At 39.2% G+C, this 26,894-nt stretch overlaps 1 protein-coding gene across 2 annotated transcripts in view; it reads right to left on the bottom strand.

The window, feature by feature from the left end:
* The window catches only part of appa (amyloid beta (A4) precursor protein a), a 68,780-nt gene that overhangs the window by 21,977 nt on the left and 19,909 nt on the right, over window positions 1–26,894 (bottom strand). The window contains exons 2-8 of one of the 2 annotated variants that reach the window (XM_041258918.1): window positions 18,918–19,085; window positions 12,579–12,708; window positions 12,014–12,126; window positions 11,251–11,438; window positions 7,935–8,119; window positions 2,033–2,200; window positions 343–476 (exon numbers count right to left, since the gene is read on the bottom strand). In XM_041258918.1, the coding sequence (XP_041114852.1) occupies window positions 343–476; window positions 2,033–2,200; window positions 7,935–8,119; window positions 11,251–11,438; window positions 12,014–12,126; window positions 12,579–12,708; window positions 18,918–19,085 (1,086 nt within the window). The remainder of the gene's footprint in view (window positions 1–342; window positions 477–2,032; window positions 2,201–7,934; window positions 8,120–11,250; window positions 11,439–12,013; window positions 12,127–12,578; window positions 12,709–18,917; window positions 19,086–26,894) is intronic. The other variant, XM_041258919.1, reaches the window with a different exon arrangement.

A 26,894-nucleotide genomic window follows, 5' to 3' on the forward strand; every position in this document is an offset into this window, starting at 1 on the left:
GTTGCACAAAGTGGTGCTTGTCATTCAGTATAGGGGCCCTCAGAGTTCAACCAGTGGTGTCAGAAACATATTATTGTACTTCTGACAGCATATTCTTGAATCAAGTTCTACAGGACAACTGAAAGAAAACAGGAGGTGGTTTGTGGCTGGATATTTTAACAACATGTTATTTAAATACTCATTTCCATATCATTTTTTTCAAGGAATTCTAAAATCAATGGTTTATTGTCAAACTATATATTGTTTTGAATACAATGTCTTCCAAGTCACTGTACGATTATAATGGATTAAGTCTGTTCTAAAGCCCCCTCCCAGGGGAAGGGCAGTGATGGGCAGCCCTACCTGAGACATCCTCTCCCGGTGCTTGGCCTCCAGGCTCTCCTTGGCCTTCTGGAAGTGAGCGTGTTCGTTCTCATCACCAGGAGTCTCCAGATACTTGTCCACTGCATTGGGGGTGCTAGCAGCTGTAGTTGGCACTGCACACAGAGAAGGGACCGACAAAAGGAAAACTTAACTGCAGGGAACTAACAGTGGCACCTGAAACTCTCCAGTTACTATTGGGCCTTCCCAGTACCTCAGCCCTAACCACTAAACCTCACTACATCCCGGTCCCTCGGTATGAACCACAAGGCTGATTTATAGATGACATTGCCACTAAGACACATTGCTTCCCAGTCCCTCATCCCAAAATCAACAACAGCAGACCCTGTTCGAGGGCAGTTTATTAAAGAATTAAAAAAGGACCCCCAGAAGGAGCAGCCTGCGATGGAGAGAGCAGGCAGACTGGCGGGCTGGCTGAGTGAGGGGAGGTACAGCTTCTCTAATATTTCAGCACTCTGATGCAGGCCTGTGTTTAGTGCTGATGCGGCACCATTACTCCCGATTATACAAGCTTTATTACTCTGGAGTTGCAGGGCATGCAGACAGGTTTCACAAGTCAGTAAATCTCTCTACCTAGTTCTTATTTTCTCTTTCTCTCACTCGTCTTTCCCCTCCCTCCCTTAAATCTTCTGCTAGTGTTTAATGGCAGTGTCAATCAGCAGCTCCTCACTTCACGGGGGCATCTGCGTGCCGGTAATTTATGTTCACAAAGAAATCAATCTGCTCAGTCAACTCTGGCCGGTTTAAAATCCAGTGGATTTTTGTGAACCAGAACACTATAAAATAATTATATTTGTTTTAAAAAGAATTTGCCTTTAGAATTGTTTTTTTTTGTTGTCAGTTTCAGAATTTTTTTAAAACTTTTGTTTCCAAGAACTGTGCACATTATTATTATTATTATTATTATTATTATTATTATTATTATTATTATTAAGGGCTCCAGACTGCAAATGTGGCAAAAAATAAATAAAAATGTAACAGACACACCACAGTACATTTGTGAAAAAAGATTGTGAACTTCCAACATCACCCCACCTCCCCCAAAGTATTAACGTACTGAAAAACAAAGTATTAGATTATCAGACAAGAGAAAACTGTAAAACGAAATACTGTAGTTAGAGAAGATCAAACAACACTGGGTTAAAGTCCCCACAAGCACACCCCACACACAGACAGAAGTGGCTTCCATACCGCAGTCTGGTGAGGCGCTTCCCAAAATGCATACAAGAGTTTGACCAAACTAAAACAGGTGCCTGCAGGCAATATTTTGGGACTGAACAGATTTAGCCATACTAGTTTTTATTTACTGTAACTTAAATTGTGTTGTACTGCTGTGGGACTAAAAATTTATAAGACTTCTTGTTTTGGATACAGGAGAATGTATGAGACATACATAGGCATAGATGACAGGGAAGAAAGAGCTGTTCAGTTCTGCCAAACCTGTGTGGACTACTTGAGCTTTATCAGCACCAACATTTAATAACGCAGCCAGATGGCAAGACATACAGCCAGAAAGGTACGGAGAGACAGCAGCGAAGAGAGGGCTGAGGAAGAAAACAACGTTAACCAGGGTTAGTGACAGGGCGGAATGCAGGAGTGAGGAGAGAGAGAGCCCCTGTGCAGTCGAGGAGGGTTGTGCATGTTCACTTACGCACGCTGCCGCACACCGAGAGACAGTACACCTGCGTCTCGAAGTTGTTGCGGTTGCCGCCACAGCCACCGTAGATGAACTGGACACACTGACCGCTGGCCAGGTCGAAGTACCAGCGAGGGAGCATGGCACGGCATGGCCCAGTCACAGCCTCTTCGGAGCACACCTCTACAGGGACAAAACTCTAGCTTTAATATCACTGGGGGGCTGACAAATCCCACCAGACACTGCTTTCACCTCACAAACCGCGAAGGAAAATGCATGCTTTGTTTTGGAGATCATATTGATGACAGAGGGTTCAAGGGGTGTTTTTTCCAAATCCGTTTTTAGGACTAAAATAAACAAAGCCACAAACTGTTGTTGACTTCTTTGGGTGTCATTAATGTAAAAATTTATTTTAAATCATAGGAAAAAAAAAAAAATGTAAAGCAGCAGCTTTCAGAATAGGGAGGAACACAGTGGATAATGCTGGGATAAATATTCAAATCAATAATTCAACAAAAACTGTTTGAAATGTACTTGATGCCAAAAATGACCATGTTCATATTCATTCATATAACAATTCATAAATGACTATCAAAAAAAAAAAAAAAAAAAAAAAAAAACAGGAAAAAAAAGAAAGGAATACACAAATGAGGAAACCAGGTAATTCAAAATGAAACACTTTTAATATTTGTTTTAATTTTAAAAGAATATTCACAAAAATGCCTGTTTGTCCAAGCACTGGTGGTTAAGGATGCCGAGATGCACAATTTCACTGTCTACTAGGCTCTAATTACCCCATCCATCTCGGATTCCCCACACTGGAACTAAATGCACAGGAGTTCCAAGAAACTCCTTCATAAAATGAATTACTCAGCCCCACCCTATGTCGAGAGAGCCAGTGCTCTGACCTCCCTGCCTCTGCAGCCCCAGGACTGGGCACAGCAGTGACCTGGGAGCTCCAGAGCTCCGGCACACTGAACACAATGAGAACACTGTCGCAGGACTCCTCTGTGCTTGACCAACTGTTTAATAACCTCTGTGCCCAGGCAACCACAGACTGCTGAATACTCAGTATTGCACAGTATCCAATGCACAATGGACCATGGTTACACATTATTTGGAAAATTGTGAATGTTCCAAAACCAAGAGTGTCGCGGTTCATGGTCTAGTATCATTTTTGAAACAATAACCAGACATTTATAAAAAATAAATAGTGCATACTCGGCTCTGGAACAAAGACTTACTGAAGCAGGGCAAAAAATTTGAGAAACCTGAACATGGGTCCCTCTAAAAAACACAATCCCATTTTCTGTCTTCATAATGGATACCGGAATCAAAGTTCATACTTTGTTTTATGTGTGTCCAAGTAAGAAGAGAATAATGCTGCACAAAACAATCCAATTGAGAATCCCAACAGTCACTGCTACTGGGAGTCTGTTTGCTTTGGCCAAGCTGATATTGCTGACCAGCTAAATAAACAGGAAAAGCCATCCAGTAAAAGGCTTTTAAATCGAAAGTTTACCATTTGACTGGAAAGCCTGCTGAAGGATTCACCTCCTGGCCTCAATACAACAAGCAATTGCTGCTGCGGTGGGGAATATGAGGTTAGACAATAAATTGGGAAAAATACGTATCAGACTAATATATAAATAGGTGTCCCTCAAATTAATTTGTTATGCATATGGAATCCCTGATATTTATTGTGTAATATATACAAAAGCTCAACAGTCTAAGTCAAGCAGCTATTGTAGCCAAGATTGAACTAATTGCTGATGCTTTTGAAGAGTCAAAAAAGTGATGGGACAAAGACTGAGGCAGAATTCCCATCCTAAAAGTAGTGGCAAATAGGCGTGTGCCAATACTGATATTTTCCTTTAAAAAAAAAAAAAAAGAAAAGTTTAAGGTATTAATTCAAAATTTAATAAAATGGTAAATGACTAGATAAAACAACGCTCTTGTTTTCCCTTTTCTGCACAATTATTGTGTGTCAATCAATACCAATCTGACAGTGTATTTAATATAGAACCGATTCTTTATTGGTTTTGATATGAAATCGTTTTTATTTCATGTAGCAGGGCTGAGGCCCTGCACCTGTAAATAGTGTTTTGTTTGATTATAAATACAACTGATTTAAATTTTACAAATCACATTTGTGTTAAATATGGCAGTGCGGGGAGGTCAGAATTCCCTCCCTGCCTAATTGAACTTCAAGTGCAGCATGTGGCCAGGTGCTGAGTGATTATCAATTAACCCTGGCCATATGACTTTAAAATAGAGTCTCCAAAGCCAGTCTTTTGTTCTCTGTGTTGTTGTTCTTTGTCAGCAAGCTGGAAGTGAATGGGCTTGGAAACCTCACGACTGTGTGTACGAACCAGGGTGAGCAAACAAAGCAACCACTTGTGATCACCCTGTGTGTTAACTGGGATCTGAGTGCTCAGTATAGGGATCAGTTTAGGTGATTTTATCCCACTCCAGTTTATTTAGCGCAGGGGTGTCAAACTCCAGACCTCAAGGGCAGCAGGCTCTACTGGTTTTCATTCCAACTTTAGCTCTCAATTAACTTAATTGATCACATTATTTGTTCAATTGGACATATTTAATATTTTTTCACAGTCTTATAGTTGAGTTCCAAAAATGCACTTGATTCAAGGTACACTACCTATAAAACAATGAGTCCTGGAAAGGCGAGTTAAATGTGTCCAATTAATCAAATAATTAGACCAATTAAGTAACTGAGAGCTCAGACGGAACGAAAGCCAGAAGACCCTGCGGCCCTCCAGGAACTGAGTTTGGCACCCCTGGTTTAGTGTGTTAGGGAGAAGGTTCCTGGAGCAGGACCTCCCTTTTAGTGGGAGTAGCGTTGTATATTTTCCTCCGCACTAGGACTACCATTGTTGGTACCCTAGAGCGGCCACCTACCACTGCACATGACTGCAATTTTGTAAATAAAACCTGGACACTTAAGAAGCGTTTCAACGTTGACCTCTGTGTCTGTACTGTCAATCAGTGGATACCACACAGTAACAGAACACCCCTGTTACATTTCACTTTCCTTAAAATGCATAATCTCTGCAGTGAATTGTGGGATTGTAGTCCTAGGCAAGATGTAAACTCTGATTAATCTCAAAGAAATGCACATCCTAGCTATTCAGTTAGGTTAAGGAAAGGTCACATTTACGTGATGAATCAGCTGCATTTCCCAGTTTTGCAACATATTTTCATTGCCCGTTTACAGCCTCGGTGCGACAGCAAAGATGTCAGCGCCCACGATGAGAAGAGAAGACAATGCAGAAGTTAATTGCCACTGATTGTAAATTCAATTGTAAAGATGAAGGAAGGTCAGCTTTTTCATCTTAAAAGGTAATTATTTGGAAAATAAAGATTGGTACACCCCTAATGGTAATCACTGAGGAACGATTATGTATCTCTCAAGGACAACTGAACCCCCTTACTCTCCCTGCATTCTATTAAGAGCGTTTTGACAGGTGTTCATATTCTGACACTGTTCATGTTTTTTTCTGGCTCAAGTGGTAGGTTTCCATTTTTGACAAGGATATGACTTGTAATGAATATATGGACTTGGACTTGAAATAGCACAAACAGTTGCAGAATCATTCAAAGTACATATAAAACACTGGAGGAGAGGGTAATTGAGTTTGGTAATTGAATGGTACTTGAAGTGATGGTGCTGTTTTTGAAATCATTTTGCATTAGACGCAAATTCAAAGACAGAATGACCGGGTGAACGACACTGTTCCAAATTACGATGAGTTGCTAAGCAGATGCAGAGCTTGATCTTAGGAAAATAATTAAATCAGAATTAATTTAGAGTTAAGAACCAATGGCATCAATACGGTGTGCAAGAACGACTCCAGTGTTTCTCCGCTGCTGTTTAGATTAATAAAATAAACCCCTCTATCTTTTCAAAAATATAGTTAGTCAGTGAATGGGCAAAGCAGGGGGAAGGAAACATAATTCTGATCTTGCTTACTGATGAAAAACGATCTGCAACAACAGTTTCCCCATCAAGATAATGAAGCAGTTCCAGTGTCAGTAATCAATCTCTGGCTGAGACACCGAGCCAAGGAAGTTTCATTAAAAGAGCAACAATCCGTTATTCACACATGAACTGTTTATACCACAGCCTGATTCTAATAATTTGTGATTGTCTTTGTGTAACTTGTGCGTCAAACAGTTGTCCAATAATATACTGCAAGATAGGAAACACAGCCGCAATCATACAGACATTAAAGCTTTGAGTTTCCAAGTCTAGATATTAAAACCCACAGCATGTACCCACTATTGACAAAATACACATTGTTAGTCTAATGCGCACAAGATGAATAATACAAGAAAGCAATTCATGAAGTTCATCTGTCTCGCTGCAGATGGAGCTCTACTCCATCACCACACAGACTCTCTCACATTCCTGTTTGGAGTAAACTGTGATTGGTTCTTTACAATGAAGCATCATTATTTTAACAAATTTATTATTAAACTGACAGCTTCAATGCAACAATCGCCACCAAAGCATTTGCACAAAATGGTGGCGTCAGTCTCTGACACTTCACTCTTCTCGGGTATTGAATCCTGTGAAAACTTAAGCGAGCAGCTTCAAATACCTTTTAGCTTTTAGTCTGACCCCTTTATGAGGTTTGCTGAACAATGAACAGTCTTGGTGCTCCAAAATTGATTTATTATTTATTAATCTATAGCTAGACTTGCTACTTTGATTGTAAATCAGTAAAGCTCGTTAATCGTCGAATTCCCAAAAAATATGAGTTAGACTGAAATAAATTCTATAGGATAAACTTTTTTCTTACCAAAAATAATAATTTAAGAAATCATCTTTAGTCTGTGTAGTTTTTATACTTGCTGTCTGTCAACTCAGTGGTTCCTTAATAGGACAGTGTGGTTCCACCATCAGTCATTTCATCCTGTTCTGAAGCAGCGCTAGAATGCTCTCATTTGTTTAAATGACTGTCAGTCATCAAGACCGACTGTGCACTTTCATTTGCCAGCTACAGCACCTGTCATTCAAAGCGCCTACTTTGAAATTAGCGGGTTAAGGTGTAGGTAAGCTTTTGCTATTATGGATATATACGGTGACAGTTACTAGTTTGATTTGAAAATGGGGCACGAGGAAAACACTTAATGAGTATTGTGCACAATACCCTGATGGAGGGCCGAAGTCTCTGCAGCAGGACAAAGCGGGCCCGTCTGCCTCACCTCCAGTGGTGCTTAAGCAGGAGAGGGGCGGAGCTCAGAATAGGAAGTGCAAGTTAGTTCTGTTCAACTATCTAATGTTTTGTTCTGTGCATATTATTTTACTTGTAAACATATGCTATAAAAGTCTGTGCAATACACTTTATATGCTGTGTTTTCTACGGTTTATTTGAGACAATTTTTAATATGTGTAGGAACTTTAGCTTTACAAGGTATAAACCTCACTGTGACCAAACGTTATTTCAATCAGAATGTTGGTAACCGTGGTTTTGTTGCATGTCGAATATGATAAAGGGGTTTTTCTAAATGAGACGCTTCAATAGCATAAAGATATCCAGGCACAGCAGAAAAGCAAATAAGGAGGAAATACTCTTCAGCTATCTAATTTAAGCCTCATGTATTCATTCTATAGAATTATTAAACAAATTCATGTACAATCAACTACAGAACAGTTATTTTTAGCTGTTTCGGAAACAAATTGAAAGTTATCCCATTAAGTGGTTAAGCAACTGTGATATTTCAATGAAAAACCATCACAAAACAAACACTTTACTCTAGACAGTTGCGTGATAAAACACTAAAAATAAAAGTTTCCAATTATACTGCAGAGCAGATGAAGCCCAACACAAGAGAATGTTGACAGCCTCACAAAGAGGTTATGAAGAGAGAGCTTTGGAAAGGCGCTGCTCACCTCTGACTACCTCCTCTACAGACTCGGTGGTGGTGGTGGTGGTGGTCGTCATGGCGATGCTGGTGGTGCGCTCGTTGGGGTCTCCCTCGGGCTCTTCTTCTCCCTCATCATCATCCTCCTCGTCATCTTCACCCAGTGCTGGGTCTGCCTCCTCAGGGTCTTCTAGCTCCACCTCCCGGGGCTCACTGATAGGAGGAGACAGGGACAGGGGAGGGGCTTATATTTGTAAATTCTGTTTTCTGAGAACATGCAGTTAATCCTCTGGTTGAAGCATCATCAAAGCGTGGTTAATTCTTCAGTTTAAGCAACCTCAAGACATGGGGGCCAAGGTGTTTATAAATCTCTGCATGAGTATAGGACAGCATATTAAATTGTGATAGTAACACGTAAATTGATTTTTTTTTTTTTTTATAGATTTCAATTGTTTTGGTTATCCATTACATTAGCGTGTGCTCTTATTTGCACAATTATACAGTAAATGAATACAATACACACATACATTTATAAATACAGGTGCTTTTTAGGCATGCGGGGAGGACAGCTATGGATTGCATTCTAGAATAATTTATGAGGCTGTTAACATGGGATACAAGGTTTCTCTATACACTGTACTATTTCTGTATTATATTATTATTACCAAAGCAACAGACATTGATGTTTGATGTTTCAAGTGGTTAGCAAAGCAGAAGAATGTTCTTTTGTACAGGGTTTCAAATCTATTCTGAAGAGCAGCAAGGGAATCCTGGTTTATCAAACGTCAAAGCAACAGAGCACAGAGATAAGAGAGCAGAACAAGACCAAACTTTCTTTAACACCGCCCTTCCTTCCTGACATTTCAGACTGTACCGGAATGTTCAATTTTAATGAAAAAGCTTTTAATTCAGTACATGGGAACCAGAACAATACAAAAAAAAATATTATACAAATGCTATACAGAGAAATCTGTACTGGAGATCTGACAACCAGCAAATTCATTACAGTACAGTGCGTCATAGAAAAATCAGTAGTGTGGACCTAAGAGCCAGTTAATACAATACAGTACATAGAGAAATCAGTACTGAGGGTCTGAAAGCCATCTTATACAATACAGTATGTCATAGAGAAACATGTTCTAAAAACCTTGTAACTGGAAAGTTTAATACAATAGAATACTGAGTAGTTGGGATCTTGGAGCCTGCAAATTCAAGCTTCCATGACGAATTCAATGACATATACATGTCTACTGGAGAAAGCAATAGACACACTGGATGCTCTTCCAGAAGGACCTAACAGGGGACTTTCCACTTGGTCCTGTTTCTTTCTCAACAGCAGGGAGCTGGAATGACATTTCCCTTGTAATTTTCTCTCCTAGCTTACAGCAGTTTAGGCAGCGAGACAGAAAGAGACAGCGCTGGAGGTCTCAGCAACCCAACTCCCCCTCACGAAAAACAGCAGGACTGGGAGCTCAGCAATCATTCTGACATGGGAGAGAGAGACCGTTTGTGTGTGTGCATGTGTACTGTGTATGTGTGCAGAGCTACCCTCAGAGAGAGAGAACAGATGCTTTCAAAGTCTTGTTTGAAGCATTAAATGTTAGAACAGCTTTCCTTAATTTAGGAACAGCTCACTTGCAGCAGATAATATAGCCTGTGTTTTTGCAATGAGCAGACCCTTGCAGCAAGGTAAATTGGAGGCAAAGTAGAGCCATGGGCACAGTTTCCTTGACTTTAAGGGAGTTGGGAATGTTACTTGTGTAGGTCACCTCTCTTTATGGGATAACAATGAAAAGTGTTGAATCGGTAAAAATAATTCACCATTTAGAGTGTCATTACCAACAATTTAATGATTGGTAATTTGGTAATTGGATTTCACTTCTTTTGTCTCTCATATTGTGTCAATCTTGTCATGGAGTTTGAGTTTGAAATTCTACTTACACAGATACAAGTGCCTATTGTAAGTGAAGATATTAGCAAGCACTGTTTTATACATAAAACATGAAAAGTGGCTTTAAAAAAATAAAAATGCAAAAAGTAAAAACAAAAGGAAAGTGAACCAGAAAAGGGCAGGAAAGTTACTGATCGTTTTGCCAAATCTACAGATGCAGACCTAAATATCATTCTACTTTCGTAGACACACCCATGGGTGCCTAACTTTGCTGAAAAGTGTGTGGGGGGGTGGGGGAGGGGGGGATGGATGCTAGAGAATGCTTTTCACGTTTTGTCATCAGTTCAGCTCAGTTATCACAGCGAAACCAGCTGCTGCGAGACTTTCGGGAAAGTGAAGGCTCTCCATCGCAGGGGATTGCTTGGTGCTGATATCCTGAAATAATAAGTACCTGCCCTCACATGGAAATGCTTAGTGCTAATTGATTAAAACACTAAATGCCAGCCCCAACATGGCAATGCTAATTGGTTGAAACAGTTGATTATTACAGGCAGTGCAGATCAACCACACTTATAAGTTAAGAGAAAAGTTGCGAGTGCAGCCGCCAGCACTCCCATTTCCCGCATCCTTGGGCACCAAAATAAATACATATGTACCACTGGGGCGGGTTAGTATGTGAAATTTACCCACCTCAGACTAAATCTCACATTTGGCAGGTGCTAATTTAGAACCCTGCAATTCCTCCAAAAGAGATTTCAGTATATCGTAGACTACATTAGTAAATATTCAGGTGTGGCCTTTTCTTATCAATCAGCATAAAGTAACAATATCAAACAGGGTCCGAGAGAGAGACAGAGACACGTAACAGTTTTGTTTGCTCCTGCCAATAAAGCGCTAATAAATGTTGGATGGGAGTGAATGAGGAAGGAGATGGGTTAATCCTGCTGTTTGGGAAGGGAGAGTGGGTGATGTGGAGAGGCAGAGGGTGTAGGGCTAATCCCCCTATTTGGAGAGCTTCTGGACCCAGATTTGCTAACACAGCACTTCTGCAATGAGCTCTCTTTGAATGCAAAGAGCTGCTTCATCAGTTCTGCAGTATAAACCCCCTGCCAGTCTGTCCATCTGTAAACAGGGTCTGGTTTACATGTACTCAGGAGAATGTAGCTTTTATGTTTATCTATTTAAACTCTGTCAATACAAGTCATTTTACAGAAAGGATACCCAAGGATAACAAATTAAATTGTTTATCTATCTAAACTATGTCAATACAAGTCATTTTACAGAAAGGATACCCAAGGATAACAAATTAAATGGGAGATCTGCTGGGGCCTACTAAGCCAGGCAATTTTGCAAACTTGGTGGCTGGCGCTGTGGGCTGGATAGCTGACTCAAGAATGAGCAGCATGCAGGAAACGAACGCTGGGATTTCTCTGAACAGCATAGCACCTCCTACCTGCCGTCAGTGTAGTCTGCATCGGCACCACCCCACCAGACGTCCGAATCGTCCTCCTCCAGCTCAGTGGAGTCCAGTTGGTTGGCGTCGGAGGGGCAGCACACAAACTCCACGCCACGGAAGCGGTCAATCCCACAGGGCAGCAGCATGCCGTAGTCATGAAGATTCATCGAGCGGTCACCACAGGACTGAGGGAGGAGGAAGGGGGAGACACAAGGGGCAGGAAGCATGCATGAAAGGGGATTTATATTTCTTTTTTACAAATGGTTCACAAAAATCTAATAATTGTATTTCTATTCATTTAAATATGTATATCATTTCTTCCAGTCAAAGGTTTAAAAAAAAAAAAAAAAAAAAAAATAAAAAAAAAAAAACTTATTTGCACTCACTTTCCAAAAAGCAATTAAATAATTAACAGTATAACATTTGTGAGAAATTACTTCGGAATAGTAACAGGACTGCTCCTTGCTGCAACAGTTTTCCATTGCTAGTTTCAACTGCTTTATACCAGAAAATCTGCCTTGGTCGTTGCACGCTTCAGAATAGCTGGGTGCATCTAATCAAATGCTCTAATCACAGGACCAACAAGGTAGTATAAAAATACATACCATTGTCATTTGAAATGACTTTGTTACAAAATTCCATGTAAAGTTTCATCAAAATTGTTTAAGATATTCTGAACATACAATACATTTGTATAGGCAGCTCTCCACTATACCTGTCCCTTTTGAGAGTGCAGCCATGTGTGCGAGTCTGCCCTTACCTCCTTGGCGACGGTGTGCCAGTGCAGGTGGCTCTCACACATATCCATACGCTCCTGATGGAGGAATTTGCACTTCTCAGGAACCAGCAGGGCATCACTCACAAACTCTCCCACTGCAGAGAGATAGAAATAGAAACACCATCAGCACTGGCTTTCTAGACTCACTGCAGTACTCAACACCAGGGCTGAATACAATCTACATGTTATATATGTGTTTGCATAACTGTATATGCCTCTATGTACCAGGCTTACTGACTTGTTTCAGTCTTTTTCAGCCCAGGGTTCTTCTGAAAACATTCCTTAGAAGCAGATTTTGATCACTAGAGGGGTGTGTAAATATAATTTCTGCACCCTCTGCAACTGTGAAATAATAACTAAATAAATAACATCAATTCAAAATCACAGCTGCAGAGGGGAGAGAAATTGGTAGACAGAGCTTGTCCAGGTTATCATCAAAACACAGATATTCGCAAACACAATGCTAGGCTGCTTCATGGCAACTCCATCAATCAGTATGTCAAGGCCTGGCTGTGTTGCACATCATTCAAATTCCCTAGAGTCGTACCCAGGCAGCGGTAGGGCACCACGATGTGAGGGTGGCTGCGGCACTGCTTTCGCCCCTTCTTGCACCAGCTCTGGATAGTCACCGGCTGGTTAGCCTCCACCACGTTGGTGATTTGCAGCTCTGGATACACCTGTGGGGCAGAGAAGGTGACATGTTGAGATTCAGAGAGAACACATCCATCTTTCCACTGGGTGCACACTGCCTGCAGCAGTTCACTGCTATGATCAATTTCTTCCAGTACATATTTATCCACACAGGGATTCACTCGTTCATTAGGTGATGTAGCATTCATTCTCTTCGATTTACCAGATCTGCCCGTCAACAAGACCGGGCTACGAATGGGATTTTAGTCGAGAATGAGTCATGTAATGATAAGGCTGAAATTACTTTGGGGAAGAATTGAAGGGGAAGCTTTGACAACAGCTTATCTAATCACCTTGCCACATATTTAAGAAATTTGCTTTTTAAATATATTGACTACATGTAGCCTTCCTACTTTTCATTATACATATGGTTACATTAAGCAATTTTCACATTTTTTTGTCAATACACACTGCAATAATGCTCTCTGCCCTGGCTCAGTTCAGAAACACAGATAGAGACACGGGAGGGTGGCTCAAGTGAGAAGTGTAGCTGGGACATGACTATCAATATAACTGTGAGCTGGGGTTTTCACTGCACCACCTCACTCTCTAGAATATACCAGTGCAGCAGTATCGCTTACTCCCTTTTGAGAGAAGAATTACGGTAAATTAGGAGCCAATTTTCATGCTGACATTGATGTCGTCCTCAGAGTATAAATCAGCAGTGTGCTGCACCAGTGAATCACAGATACTCCAAAACAAAGTGCACTGTTTGTTTTGGCTAAACTCTTGTAGCATTCCAGAGATTGGATTAACAATTCACCATTTGGTTTCTTTTGTTCAGTGAAAAACGTAAGAGGCACGAGAGCTGTGGTCCAGAATAAAAACAAACAAAGAAGCAGGCCGAGGTCTAACTAACAGAGCAGTGTGGGTGTCCGGAGAAAGGGTTTACACGATGTGTGGGCCCAAAACCAACTGGCAACAGCGTCCTTTTACACGCTGGAATACAATCAGCGGTAAAAGCTATAAACTATTATGTTTCTATTTAAACAGTGCATATATAACACCAGGGATAAATGCCACTACATCACTGTTGAGGAAGAAAAGTTGGACCACAGGCACGTTATAGGGGGTGATGTGATGAAATGTCTTTTGGGACTCAATGTACTACTGTATTCCCCATGATAGACTGGCGCAAGCAGTCAAGTTTCACGGCTCTAAGTTCACTTTTGCACATGTGAGAGCTAGATAGTAAACAGACAATTGAAGTTGCCTGTCGATACTACCACTTTAAGACCAACAACAATGGGAAAAAAAAAAAAAGAAGCGACGATGTCACTTTTTCCAAATGACAGCAATAAAGCAAAAACACAAAATATAACCTTGAAGAAACCAACAGGAGTGACCCCAATAGAACAGGATTACACTTATATCCACAGATGTGTAACAATGGCTCTTCAAGACGTCTGTGTCACTGCTCTATGCCTCCCTGAAGCACCGATAGAACTGTGCATCAGCTCTCCAGGCTTTCACTGCAGCATGACTGAATCACGAGGCTGCTTGCTCATACTGATTGGAACGTGCTTTCACATCTACGAGACTACCAGAGATTGCTTTTCACACTATAGTACAGCACTAAATATTTTGCCAACACTAAGACGTAAAAGGTGCAGGCATTTCAAATCTTTTTTGCAACACCAAACTTGTATTTTAGTTTCCTCTTTCATTGAAAGGTCTTGGTCCAAACTTGCTAGTATTGTAGTATTTTTTTTTTCTTGAAGCTTTTCTGGGACGTCACCCTTTGACTTTAATTGATTAGTTCTACGAATCTTCAAATTAAAAAAGTGGTTGTGTGGTTTTAAATAGAAAGGGAGAGGGAGGCAGATACATTGCTGTTTAATAAATCCAGTTTATGTTACACAGAATTCCACAGAAAACTGTTGATTTGTCAATGAAATCACAGTCGGAACAATTCAACACAGAAGCAAATGCCATTTTATTACACAACAATCATTTTAACAATTTGGTATTTATTGTAATATGCATTTCAAATGCAACACTTGATTGAAGGAATAGGAGCACGCTAAAAGAGCAATGTTTTTCTATTGACTGTGTGCTATAGGCTCAAGTAAATATACAGAATGTTGTAAAAAGTCAAGCACTCACCAGGTATCTGCTGTTAAGCGTATATTTTTATTACTATCATTATGAAAAAACAATGAAGTGAATTCATGCAGGCGCGTTGCTATGGAGCGCCATTTGTTATCCAGTCGTTAGTTTGTCAATTTGTTTGTCAATTCGTGAATTGGTCAATTTGTCCAGCAAATCGTCCATAAATGTCAATACAGTAATTCATAAACGTATTTGTAATTCCTCTAATTCACTAATTCATTTGTCAAATTATTAATACGAAAGGCTGTACGAACCTGCAAACTTCCCAACAACCAGACAAACCTCCAACTGTCAATTTCGCACTGTGCCGAAAACACTGCAACCTTTCTAGCCAATGGGAGCACACTAATATTTTAAATCAATGAAAATCCAGCCTCCCTGAAAACTGCTTCAGTCAGTAATATTTAGAAGGGTGTTTCAAAAGATTTTATTTAACAAGTTACTTGAATCTGCTGATTTTCAATGGAGACTTCTGTCTCAGTGCACAAAGCGTTGTGTATATAGAGAGTTAGGCAAAAAAATTTCTATGCAGAGTGTAAGAAATGTTGCTGTTTTTCACCATGTTAAAAAAAAAAAAAAAAAGGCCGGTAGTTTGTTTACTGTACTATACTGCTGTGTCTTGGTATTATTTTTGGTTGTAATGTTATGTATTTCTAAAGTAGCCAGTGTTACCAGACTGTTAAATGATTTAATCAATAGGCTTCTCTAGAGAGATGTTTCTGCGCATGCGCCAACGAACGGGATAGTGCTCAGAAAATAGCATTTTTCATAATAAGTACGTATTTTGATAATTTGCTAATGTTGCCGTTTTATGCATTTTTTTTTTTTTAACATGGTGAAAACCAGCAACATTTCGTACGCCTGCATTGACTCTCCATGTTTTTTTTGCCTAACTCTCTATAGACCACAATGCTTTGCGCGCAGTGAGACGGAAGTCTCCATTTAAAATCAGCGGAGTCGAGTATCTTGTTAAATAGAATATCTTTTGAAACGCCCTTCTAATAAACTGCAATATTATTGGCTGAAGCAGTTTTAAGTGAGGCTGGATTTTCATTGCTTAAAATATTAGCGTGTGCTCCGATTGGCTAGAAAGGCTGCAGTGTTTTCGGCACAGTGCGAGACTGACAGTTGGAGGTTTGTCTGGTTGATTGGAAATTTGCAGGTCCGTACAGCCTTTCATATAAATAAACTGACAAATTAATGAATTATTAGATGAATTAACAAATATGTTTATGAATTACTGTATGAATTGACACATTTATGGACGAATTGACCAATTCACGAATTGACAAACAAATTGACAAACTAATGGCTGGATAGTTTTGGCAAAATGGCGCGCCATATGTTGCGGCCACTGGCCTTCGTCAGTGCAGTAACATAATTTAAACTGCACTGACGAAGGCCAGTGGGTGCAACGCGTCTGCATGAATTCGCTTCGTTGTTTTTTCAGAATTATGCTACAATAATAAACGTAACACTTAGCCTTGTGATTTTAGTTTAGCATTTCATAATTTTAAAGTAGTAATTATATATTAACATAATATTTTAACTGTTGCGTAATAAAATAGCAAAAAACGAATTACCAATCAACTGAATCTCATTAACTTGAACAAGTATCAATTAGGAAGAAATATTTAAAATGGCATAAAAAAAATGTAACTTAAAAAAAAAATTGGTAATCCACAGTTTCTTGTGACTACTGATTCAATACTTATCGTTGCTTATCCCTAACTTACACAGAAATTTAGGATGACATTTAAAAATCTGATTGAGCTAATCACTAATTCAAATAAAGTTACACAAACATTTAAAAATGCTGACAATGCCTGTTGTGGCTATATCCAAATGATTTTCACCTCCCTTGATTCAGCCCCCTTAAACAATTGGCACTTCGAGTTAAAGCTTAGAATAAAAACGTATATGGTTTTACATGTCCTTTTGTATTGTGCCATTGTAATGAGCCTGCTGACAGGATGTAAGCTTGAGTTTCCAAACCCTCCTGTTAGAACAGCTGGTAGCCAAAGCTCTAGTCGCTAGGCAGGAATAGATGAGAGAAAAGTGTTTAGAAGGGGCTTGTTTACCTGAGTTGAGGCCTAAAACCCTGTACAATAATTCATAGTATACTGTAAAGTGTGCTACTGAAAAGTGTATGCGCACTCCTGCTCCAAGTAAACAAACTGAAGTTATGGTTCCACTCAGCTCAACGGCTTACCAGGCACGTGATGAGGAAGTATTTAAATAGGCTGGTTAAGGGGATTGTACTGGGGCTTTGTATTAGAGTACCAGAAGAAAGGTGGGTGGAAAAGTGCCTTAAACAGTAACAAAGAAAGACAGTATAAAAGCAGAGCCTTGGAAGCAGTGCGAGGGGATGAAAAAGCAGCTTTGAAATGCGCAAGACAGAGACAGATTTTATTTACAATATTGTTGCATTATTAGGTTGGGATTGGTACTCTACCTGCAATCAAACATTAAAATAAACTTGCCATCAGATTCAAGCTGAATAATTTCCCACTGCTTACCAAAGGGCTGATGGAAATTTTATAATCTTTTGTTGGGATAGCGAGTGAGCAAACAAGGTCAGTCAAACCTCCTTCACACACAAAACCCTTATACTAGGTAATTAAATCGCTTCTCATTGCCTTCAAACATTCCAGAAATATTATCTCTGTAAAAAAAGAATTTGTTTACACACCACTATTGCATTAGCAAATGACATTCCAAATGATAAATGAGAATGGAAACAGGCTTTCAGGACAAGATTAGTTCATTTGGGAGTCAGGTTAATTTTTCCCCAGCAAAAAAATAAATAAAAAAAATAATAATAATTCTGTGAAGTCACCCTTTGATCTTTTGATTGATTAATTCTATTAATCTTCTGACTAAAAGTGGCTGCGTGGCTTTAAAGAGAAGGGGAGTGCAGGGCAGATACACTGTTGAATAACAAATCCACAGTTTGCGCTATGAATCCACAGAACACTGTCGATGATTCATCAACAAGACCTGTCAGAATGATTCAACAGAAAAGCAAATGCCATTTTATTACACAACAATCACGGAAACAATTTCAGTATTACATATTTCAAATGTCACACTTAGAAAAGGGCTTGCGATTTCAGTTCAACATTTCATATTGTTTGCATAAAGTTATACAATTATACATTAATGTAAAAGAAGAAAAAGTTGTCAAATACAAACTGAGACTATTTACAGTATAACTTTGAACAGAGCTTTGGGTTTCTAACACTCTCGACAACTAAGGATGGATTTAAACAGGGTGGTGTCTGTAAGTTTATTTGTTCTGCGGTGTCTTTTCCTGTGGGAACACAGATTATTTTAACAAACAACACAAAACTAAAGTAAACCCTAGATCCTGTTTTGGAGCGCTAACTAAATGTAACAGGACCCCTAACTTTTATACCCGTCTTGCTTGTTAAATTACAAAACAGGTGTATTAGTTTAAATGATTGCCAGTCAATCTTTTTTCTTGGTTAGCTATGGCATTCTGGTAGATATCGTTTTTCATTCCTCATTTAAACAGGAAGAACTACATTTATTTAATGCCAACCTTACATTCCAGGTAAAGACTGAACTATTCAGGATTCTATGTAGCTCCTGTCTACAATGTTATCCCATATTCTACCACAAAATTAACTTCCACATAAACACCCCCTTCAAATTTGCATTTCTCAGGTGCAGGAACAGCAGCAATTTCATCACAACTTAGTAAATCTCCATCAATTACACTGATGTTCGATTTGAACTCAACTTTTGCATTTCCTTCCTGGCTTTAACCACTGCTCAAAAAGCTTACAGCCAAGTCAAATAGTACACTGAAAGCAGCACTCGCCAACTTTGCTGGGCCATCATTACAAAGCATCTATCACTGTGCTAAGTTTGCACTCATTTTCGCAAATTGAAAAACAAAGTGCTCATGTTCTGAAACTAGAGAGAAAAAATATGATGCACGAGTGAGCTCTTAAACTGACCTTGAGAATGGGGTTAACTAAGGACAGAGTTAAACAGCCCTTAGGTTTCTTCTAGTTTTCTCTTCAGTTTGTGATTGATAGTTTTAAGGGATGCTCACCTCCTGGCAGTACTGCAGGATCCCCTCCTTGGTGCCGATGCAGCTCTTGGTCCCACTGGGGTCAGACTCCCACTTGCCAGTCTGCACGTTGATGTGCATGTTGAGCTTCCCACAGAACATGGCCACCTGGGGCTCTGCTAGCAGACCCACAGATCCATCGGTGGGCACCTGAAACAAACAAAACAGGGAATCCACAAATTAAAACATTTCAATTCTGTAGCATTTCTTGACAAGAGTTCAGCACCAGGTTTAAAATACAGTGGTACAAACATAAGCATATCTAAGCTGCATGAGTTGCAAAGCCTTCAACCACGTACTGTACATGTGCACCAACCACTACAGACGTCTTCAGTGTAAAACCATCAAGACCCTTTCTCCTGTAGTGTGATCTGCACGGGTATATTATTCAATACATTATGAATGTAGCCTGTATCCTCATCTTCACTTGTATTTGTAACAGTCCCCTTAAATACATTTAAATACATTCCAGCAAGCTGAACTGTAAGTGCTGTTTGTGTTCAGATGGGGGCGCTCTTTTCTATAGGCAAAGACCTGACCAATATCCACCCTGCTGAAGCAAGGAGACTTCTTTCAAAATGAAGATACTTTGAAATGTAGTTACTTTACAACTTCACTGCAGACCCCACAGCAATGTTTTTCCACAGATCATGAAATGTAGCCTATATCAGGCGACCTCAATTCCCTCACCCTGAACTCCAATATAGCCACGAGAAAAAACGCTCTTAATGCCACTCCATGGGCAGTACCAGTGTTGTGAGCATGAACTGGCAGAGCTGTGCCCCCACACACCAGCCTAGAAATATTTGTTTTCAGTCACCGTCAGTAAATGCAGTGACAGCAGGCGAGTTTGTTTCATGGTCCCAGGGTACAAAAAACAAGAACCAAGATCCTGAAGGACTCGTTACTGCATAAATTCAAATGTGTTCCTGTTCGTTGTTACAACAACTGTGCATTCAGAGCCCACTGAAGCAGACCCTCCCCCCCCAAACACAGAAGACATGTTCAATCAGTTACGTCTAAACTGCTCTGCAATTCCTGGATGTGCCCGACTGGATGATAGGTACTGTTCACAAAGCTTTAACTCAGGGACTTATTGTAAAGTATTTTTTGATGGATTAGATCAAGATCGATAAGCCTGGAACCTCCTGTGCTTAACTGTCAAATTGACTCAATTAAACCTGTGAGCAGATCATAAAGAACTTGCTCATTTAATAGTATCTATGAAACCTGTAATGACATGGAACTCCAGGACCAGAGTTGGCCAAAAGCAGACCCTGTGACCCTACACATTCCTCTCTCCTACCTGTGCCTGCCTCGCCCCACTCAGCTATTCCATCCATCTGTCTGAAGTTAATTAATTATCCTGCTCATTGATTATGTAATCACAGTAATGTCCATTAAGCCAGTTTGAGACTATCATACTATGCAAGTGATGTGTTAGCGAATGGGATTTTCATGAGCTCTTTAGAAGCAATCAACCCAACAATTCCTTCATAAAACATGCTCTGCTTTGACCACCCCATTTTCAACCTCCATTTTAGATTTAAACTCTCAGGGGATATTTTGGGGGAACCAGAAGTACTCATTCCAAATGTTCAATTACAAATGCGTTGACTCAAATACGTATGCTTTGATTAATCAAAACCTGAAATAAACCATTTTAAAATGCAGAGATTAAAAACAGTAATGCCAGACAATGTTGTTCATTTATGATTGTGTTAAAACATGTACAATAACACCTTGAAAGCATTACATTCCACTGTAGTTAATTACTTTGTCACATGATATTAAGTCTCAAAGTGGTTTTAATGTCAGGAATTGATCCAGTGCTTACTACTTTAATATCCTTCAGTATTTACTGTAGTGAAAGGCGCTTAAATGCCTGTTCTGTAAAATTGTCAGATTAGGTTTCAAAATCCTACAAATCTATACTGACCATGGTTTGCCTGTTTTAATCCTCTTCTCTTTTTATATTCCTCTAAACTCAACGTGGTCTGAAACCTAAACACCCCCAGCCTGCCTCCATGTCCCTCCCTCTTTATGGGCAACCATTAAACAATGTCAGTAGAGCAATTTGAAATTGTAATCATACAGCAAATAGTGGCATTGCAATTATGGGAACATATTTGGCAGGGAGTTGGGCCAAATTAAACAGTTTCCATAATAAAATCATTAAAACACTTTTCTGCAATCTGTCTAATATTTCTAGATTCTCAAAGGAATTACTGTAGGAACTAATTGAAACTGTACTAAATCGCTGGAACAAAAATATATCAGCAGCCCTGGAAACTGTCACAGAAAGTCATTTGAATAACCGCAGAACTCCCGAGTGTCTCAGAGCTGTGGAATGTATTGAATTGTACTTTAATAACTGTACCCATGCTTGTACAAACATGTCACCATTCTGAGATTATTGGCCAGGAATCTCATTCTAAAGATTAATTTAGAAGTGTATTTCTTTTTTTTTTTGTATTCCAATCTTCCATAAAGGTAATAGAACTGCAATCACTGCGATACACATCTCAGTCCTGACAAGGGATACATTATTGTAGAACAGCAAGTCTATTTCACGAACACAGCTGTGCGATTATTTTTAAAGTGGTGCTAGAAACATGAAAATACTTGATACCTAACACAAAGAGACACATTCAGTTTGAAGGGTTCTGGAGTAGCTAACAAAATATAAATCTAACACTAACTTCTATTCGTTATGTAGGTTTGACATTCTGTTTTTTGACGGAATAGCACATACTCATTTTTACTTTAAAAACAAATTCTGCTAAAGAAATATACTTGCATCGCTTACTTTCAGGTAGTCTATCACTTCCTGTGTCATTTCACCTCACCTTTATTTTGAGATCAAACATGTCAGCCAGTTTTAAAATTTCACTCTACGTGTGTACCATCCAAAAGGATGCAAAATAATAAACCCACAGGAACAAGGTACCAGATAGCATTATTTTGTATGTAAATGCATCTTTGCAACAATGTTTCTTTAAAAAAAAAAAAAAAAAATGCACAAGTGGGACCTACAGAGCAAATGTGTTTTTTTTGTTTTTGTTTTTGTTTTTTTAATCTAGATCCCCCAGTAGTGCCGGCAGTATTTATCTCAGCTGCTGATTACATTGATTGAACACTCTTTTTAAATGCTACATAATGTTTTGGTTTTTTTTCCATTACTAAAAATACACAACAGCTTTTAATGATTAATTACAAAAACAGACCTTCAACAACATAACTTCAGATGGGGTGAATAATATGGATAGGAACAAGTTTGGGATGTTTCACCAAACTGCACATCGGAGATCAATCCTGTTCCTCTTTGTTGTGTCTGTGCAGTGGGGAGTTATTAGCGCAGCATGAGTTGTGTGAGTGCAGGTGGTGCTACATACTTTGTGGTGTACGGGGGAATCACTTTAATAAGAGGCTCTTTATTGTTCAGTTGTGGTCTGTTAAGGGTAAAAAAAAAAAATACATAATTAGCCTTGGAAATATCTTCCTTTTTCCACTCTAAGACAGCTTGCTGGAAATTAAAGATGTAGTACTTACTGGTATTAGTGCTACGATCTGGCTCTGAGACCTGTGAAGCACGAAGGGCATTTTAATTCAGTTCGTGCTATAACTCTGTAAAGTAGGCAAGCACAGTTTTGTGTAGCGTTCTCGGGCAAGCAGGACTTTGAGATACATTCATTATTTATTTACTGTTTGTTTAACAAATCTCATTACAAATCTATAATCATGCAGTGATGATATTTCTAGCAATCAAACTTGATAATGATTTCTGTTCAGTTTTCAAGTAGCCTAAAATTACATGTAGATGAATGTCATTTAAATTATTGTGCATTTAAGTTATGAACTGATGGTTCTGATTTCATATAAATATTTCTGAAAAATCGGCTATACAATTAAGTGTGTTACACGCAACAACAACTGCCAGACTGTTTTACGGCTTCCAAGCTCAGTACAAGTTGGAAATGTTGGTAAGCTGTAACACTGCAGCAGAAGTGTCAGCAACAGATCAGTTTTATGGAGCAAATTTATTTCAAAATACTGCATTAGTTTAATTCACGATGGTTTAGAACTTGAAAACACCTTAGTAAACATGACCCTATCTACACACTGTAAGGAGTTATAAGCTAGTTTTACATTTGAACTTAGATTCTGAAAGGTTTTTAAAGAAATGTGTCAGGCAGCCATATTGGTTTACGCACAAACACCATTTTTTTAAACAATCAATTGTATTGACACAAGGATGGTGCTTGTCAACTTTGAAGTTAATCAAATAAACAATTTTTCAACTGAGTCGGTTTTAAATGAGAAGAAAATGTAGGTCTGACGGCCATCTTTTTTCCAAAAGAACACAACTTTTTTTCTCTATTTGAATTTCATTGTCCCCAGGAACATGCCTACCAAGTTCAGAGTTAGTTGGTTAAACGGTTTTCAAACAGAAGCAATTTAATGTTTGGGCGTGTTTTGGCAAATTTGTGGCAGCCATTTCTAGCATCCAACGTCTGCTTTGCAAACTTGAAGTGGGTTTGGTCGCTAGTGACATATGCGAAGCCGCCATTTTGGTTGACACATGAGCGCAAATTTTTGCATTTGAACTGTAATCTACAAGAGAGGATACCTGCCAAGTTTCATGTTGATTAATAATAATAATAAGTAATAATAATAATCATTATATCGTGCCTTTCATAGTGGACCACAATCACAAAGCGCTTTACAAAATATGAGACTAGGGTATGTGAACTATGCATCAGCTGCAGAGTCACTTAAAACGTCTCACCTGAAAGACGAAGCACAAGAAGGTTAAGCGACTTGCTCAGGGTCACACAATGAGTCAGTGGTTGGAACTGGGATTTGAAATCGGGGATCTGCTGGTTACAAACCTGTTTCTTTAACCACTGGATCACACATCCTCCCACATTACACCATGTGCGAACAGGAACAGTTTAAAGTTTTGGGAGTGAAAAACAACAAAATAAATGAATTTAAAAAAATAAGAATAAAAATCTTTACAATAACAATAGGCTTTCCAAGCCAGCTTAGAAGCCTAATAATGCCAACCAATTATTTACACATTTAAAAATGGAGATTACACTTAAGCGGGTTGGTGATTCCCGGTCCTTACATAAAATACTACTTTACCGTTAACAGAATGCATTATGCTACATTCATTATTCTACTGAACTTCAATATTAAATCACAGAACCATCATCATTTATAACATACTTAAATAAAGCAAACTTCAATCACCTGCCTGTAATTTTAGGTTACTTAAACTGCACAGAAATTGATGTACCTTACATATTGTTAATGCTGTGCTCACAGCATAGTCCTTTAGTATAGTCTTTTAGCTTAAACCATTTAGCGGTCATTTGCTGAAGTTGATTTTACAGGAACAAAAAAAATCTACAGTTACAGACGCTTCATAGAACAAGTTTTTTTTTTTTTTTATCCCCATATAAAATTATAATACTCGTCTATACCAAATATGTCATACACATTGTTTAAACTGAGAATCTATTTACAGTCCACAATGCTTTCAAATTAGACATGTAGAATCTACACAGACTACTCCACAATGATAAAGTAAAAAAAAATGCATATAGAATATAAATAAGATTTATAAGAAAAACTGATTAATCTCAGTTGCAGAAGTATTCAACCCCTTTGCTATCACCAAATCAGCTCAGGTGAAAATTATTGTTTGTAAGGTCACAAAATTAATGAAATGGTTTCAGCCTGGGTGTACTCAAAGTGGTTTAACCCTTTGCATTCCTACGTCAGACCAGGTCCGGCATTATTTCCTTTCCAGTCCAATGTCGGACCCTGTCTGACATCAAAAAGACGTAAAGCACAGGTCTCTAGTTGTTTTTTCTCCAGAAAAAGCCAAGAAAACCTTTCAATGGCCAAATGAAACCAAAAAAAAGGGGTCGTATCTCATAGCCCAATGCACTACAGAGATAACACGGACATAACAAAGGAAATAGCTGCTTCTGCATCCAGCACACAAAGAATATCATGGACATTTACTCAGCTTTTATTTGATGTTATGGTAATAAAATAATGACTAGGATTGCATTATTGAGGAGTTTGGTGATAAAACGAGTGCTCAGGGGAGGATTTATCAGTATGCACGTCTATAAAGAGGTATGTGAAAAACACAACTGAAGAAAGGGTGGGGTTTTTCTGTAGATACAGTACTGAGTGTCCTTTTGCCAAGCAGTGCCTTTTAAACCAGTTTTACTATGAAAAAAAATTAAAACAGCACGTGTAAAATAAACAGCGCGTGTGAAAATATATTGGATCCGATGCGTCTGACAAGCGCTGAATAAATGGACTGCAAAGGGTTAATGTGCTTTCCCTGTGCGGATACATCACTTTGCTCTGTGCTAATCGAATGCAGTGGCTTCTCAGTGTAACCAATCACACTTCCCTGCCGGGGTTACTCCTCAAGATGGGAAGTGCGGAAACAGACAGCCTGTGGGCAACACCAGCTCCCCTTGGGACTGATCTGGGGGGTTATTGAGGAGGACTGGAAGCAGCTGATCCAGTTGACAAAAAATACCAAACAAAATGATCTAGGATAAGGGGTGCTTGAACACCTAATCCTAAAGCAATCATCAAGCAAAATGTTAAGCAAAACAGCCCCAGGAACGACAGATTACAGCTCTGTGAATACATTCATTTTAGATTTAATGCATCACTGGTGCAATTACTAAAACTTAATCAACATGCCTGGGGAGCGATCAGAGGATGCTGGCTAATTAAAGTACTTATTCCCCTCGGGTATTCAAACTGTCCATTACACTGTGGGAAGGGTTCTTGCTGATCCAATATCACAGCTAGGTGACACACTGGTACCAACTGGTGGTGTCTCAGATGGCCTGTACCATGCCCAGATCTGAAACCACACTCCCAGTTACTCAAATCCAACCACTAGGCTGCACCGACTTCCTCACTTACACTCAACTCTACAAACACCACAGGTCTTTTTGTTATTACAACCCAAAGCTGCGTAATTCTTTCACAGTTTTTTTTTTTTTTTAAATCTCAAGTGAAAAGCATACTTGTCTGGCCTCTTGGTTTTTTTTATTTGTACTGAAAGAACCCTTTTCCTTATGGTTCACTGTGTATTAAGGAAAGCACATTAGTCATTCTGGTAGAACAGTACTATAAAGCTGCACTGTATCCCCTACTGTGAACCAGGCCACACTCTCCAATCTGGACTGCAGTGCTCAGGGAATCCAGGAGCAGGTGGGATCCCTGTTTGAAGCAGACATGCCAGCCTGTGTTGCTCCAACATCCCCTCACGCGCTGGCGTGGTAACAGAACCTACAGGCACTTTCAGATACAGTACTGGAAACTATCCTGGAAAAGATTAACCAAATTTCATAGAAGTCTTTCACCATTTACCCTTTTTAGCTTTCAGTTGAACGAACTAGATCTAGGCTCCGCAGACCCAACAGTGTGCATCACAGTTCAGTAGTGCTCTCATACAGCAACTCCACCCATTACCTCATTGCTGAAGATGAGATGACTTCTTCCGAGTAGATATCACTCTTGCCCCTTCAGAACCCAGTGATAGAGAAGCAGTGTTGAGAAGTTCTTGGGCAGTTCTTCAGTGATAGTGCAGTCTTTGCAAACACACATGAGGACATCATACTACTTTTAACATGGGCATTTCCATATTTATTTCCAGTACATGTGCTTCTTCAGGATTCAGCTGTGAAAATCTCTTACGTGTTCCTGACTCAGAGGATCCATAATACCGCAGTGCAGTTAACAATTAACAATTTGTTTTAGATAGGAATAATAAAACAGCCTATACTATTAGAAATGTTTCAGTTAAACTTTAAAAGTTTAATAACCTTTGATCATCCGAATGGACAAAAATGTATCCACTGTGACAATAAATAAGGCATTTAAATACAACACTTGCTTGTCCCCCCC

The sequence above is a fragment of the Polyodon spathula genome, chromosome 9 (genome assembly GCF_017654505.1).
Source record: "Polyodon spathula isolate WHYD16114869_AA chromosome 9, ASM1765450v1, whole genome shotgun sequence".
NCBI classification, from domain to species: Eukaryota; Metazoa; Chordata; class Actinopteri; order Acipenseriformes; family Polyodontidae; genus Polyodon; species Polyodon spathula.